The 2,404-nt window shown below is 39.9% G+C and overlaps 1 protein-coding gene across 1 annotated transcript in view; it reads right to left on the bottom strand.

The window, feature by feature from the left end:
* The window catches only part of SARC_04154 (hypothetical protein), a gene marked incomplete at its 3' end in the record, with an annotated part of 3,179 nt that extends 1,187 nt beyond the window's left edge, over positions 1–1,992 (bottom strand). Inside the window, exons 1-6 of the mRNA XM_014302022.1 lie at positions 1,956–1,992; positions 1,447–1,549; positions 1,196–1,277; positions 928–1,006; positions 565–658; positions 263–323 (exon numbers count right to left, since the gene is read on the bottom strand). Coding sequence (XP_014157497.1) covers positions 263–323; positions 565–658; positions 928–1,006; positions 1,196–1,277; positions 1,447–1,453 — 323 coding nt within the window. The 5' untranslated portion in view covers positions 1,454–1,549; positions 1,956–1,992. The remainder of the gene's footprint in view (positions 1–262; positions 324–564; positions 659–927; positions 1,007–1,195; positions 1,278–1,446; positions 1,550–1,955) is intronic.
* Between the last annotated feature and the right edge of the window lie 412 nt (positions 1,993–2,404).

Raw genomic sequence — 2,404 nt, 5'->3', positions numbered from 1 at the left:
TATATATATAGGTTATACCTATATATTATATATATATATATATATATATATACAAATATGTTTGTATCTAATATTGCATGTGTATATGTGTATTCATGTATACTCATTCTCTATAAATTCACCTGCATGTACATAAAAATATACAGTCAATTCTTCACTCAAGGACCAGATTTTTGAGTATGCGTTTTGATTGTGTAGGTCGACATTTCTACACATGCAATGATCAGTGATATTTAAATACAAACATGGATGAAGCTGATACCTTAAAACAAAAGCAGCACTATTTATTATGATCAGCTTGTTGTTTGTCTTGACGTTGTAACCTGCATCGAGTGGAAGAGATGAATACGTTAAAAGCACGCAAATTAAATAGAGAATACTTCTATAGTCATTAAGCTTTAATGCAACAGGAGCCGCATCAAACACCAAATCAAGCGAGGACATGTGCATGCTCAAACAGAACGCCTTACATCGCCACTGGTGAGAGGTATTGAGCACAATGGATGGACATTGATATGCTTGGTAATCACGAGGGATTCAAAGGGGAATCTAAGTGCCACACACCCTTCTGCTTGCCCTCGTTTTCCACAGACAACGAGTACCCACAGTCGAATTCGTGAATCATTTGACCAGGCTTCATCAAGCTATACAAATCGCGCTGCGGGAGATTTGAATTCAAAGTTTTTAAGTTTAAAATTAGTCGAATGCCCTCACTCAATACTCAACCGGATTAATCATCAGTTCCTGCATTTTACTGCTCATGTGTGAGCACTGCACAACCCACTCCGCTCTCATGTGAATAAAACAGCAGACGCCATTCGACACTCGTATAATACGGGTCAGCACATCAGGCACATCCTTAAAAGACTTCAACATCACATCCTTATAAGATTTAAACATAGAACGTCACGTCTACCGACTACTTACATCGAGATTGTCGATCAAAGCCAGATAGCTGTAATACTTTTCGTTGTTCTCCATTTCTCCTTTCTCGGTATTGGTAGACCTGTAGATAAAAGGTTCAGAACAACACGGCGGTCAGGCAGCCAACAACAAGAGTACAACACATTGCTTTAAAGAAATTGAGCTGACGAGTCACGCATGATACTAGACTTGCTGCTACACACGTGTTCACAGTTTCACATATACTATCCCATGTACTCAAGCTGCGGCCTAGCCACCAAGTACCACATACATCAATGCCGCTTCGATTTTATGGCAGATATTCAGTAGATCGTCGTAGTCGAAGTGGTCGGGTTCTGTATGTTTGAGAACCTCTGTCAAAGTGCAAAGTTGTAATGAGCAATTGAAGTTAGTGTCCACCCTTGACGGATTGTTGAAAGCGCTGGAATGGAGAGATCTCTCGAGCCGGTGCATTCACAATCATACATATGCGTAGAAATCGCACACGCACTAGGCAAGCAGCCACGACAGGCTTGTTATTACCAGTCATCTGAGTCCTTATTCTTGTACTAAATTGGAATACGCTGCAGATTAGGGCAGAAATTCCGGGTTTGTAAAAGTCGTTCACTTTCTTGACAATGACGTCCTGTAGGGAAGTAATCGGTTGCAAAACGTTAGTGCACGACTCCGATACGGACTTCCCAAAGTTTACTAGGACCACTCAACGTTTATACCGACAATGACCGTACAAATATTATGTTCTCCGCAGTGCATCGTGTGCTACCATGGATGGAACCAAAGTTCAAAGTAAAATTGGGAGTTGAATGGAGATCACACACGTCAAGCTTTGATCTCATGGTGCATGCACATATATGCAGAGCTGTATCGATATCTGTTTGTATAATTGTTTATACATATATGTACGAGACACGTTTATGAATACATATGAATACTCTATGGGTTTGCAAGTAGACAGACATTCAGCTATACATTCACATTATTATGTGAAGGAGTATACATTTACACAGCTAGCTATCTTTGAAACTGCATACCTGCCACCATTGACCAGCCTTTGGGTATTTCTCGGACAAAGTTTTGAATTGTGTGTCATAAAGAGGGGTCTCCAAAACAAAAATTGACATGCAATCAAAGTAGCTCGCTTTCTTCCCCTAAAACGCAGGAGTAGATTGCAATCAAACGGCAGTTGCATGTGCTAATGTATAAACGAAGTTCCACTTTTTTTGTTGCAAGTCGTCAACTTTGACTATACGCCCCTCTGTGCTCCTGTGAACCCTGGAATCAAGCAGACTATGGATATTCAGTGACTTCTTCAATATGACACACACTTGCACAATCGCTTTCACATCTAGCTCTAGATATAACCAAATATGTTTCATACTTTTACAAAACCACACATTTGAATATTCCCGTTTGCTGAAGTAGAAAGGTGTGTAGCGCTAAAGATTATTAAGTTACAAAGAATACAAAAGATATCGTGAAC

The sequence above is a fragment of the Sphaeroforma arctica genome (assembly GCF_001186125.1).
Source record: "Sphaeroforma arctica JP610 unplaced genomic scaffold supercont1.225, whole genome shotgun sequence".
In the NCBI taxonomy this organism is placed as follows: Eukaryota; class Ichthyosporea; order Ichthyophonida; genus Sphaeroforma; species Sphaeroforma arctica.
The sequence above is the reverse complement of the archived record's forward strand: the minus strand, read 5'-3'. Positions and strand labels throughout refer to the sequence as shown.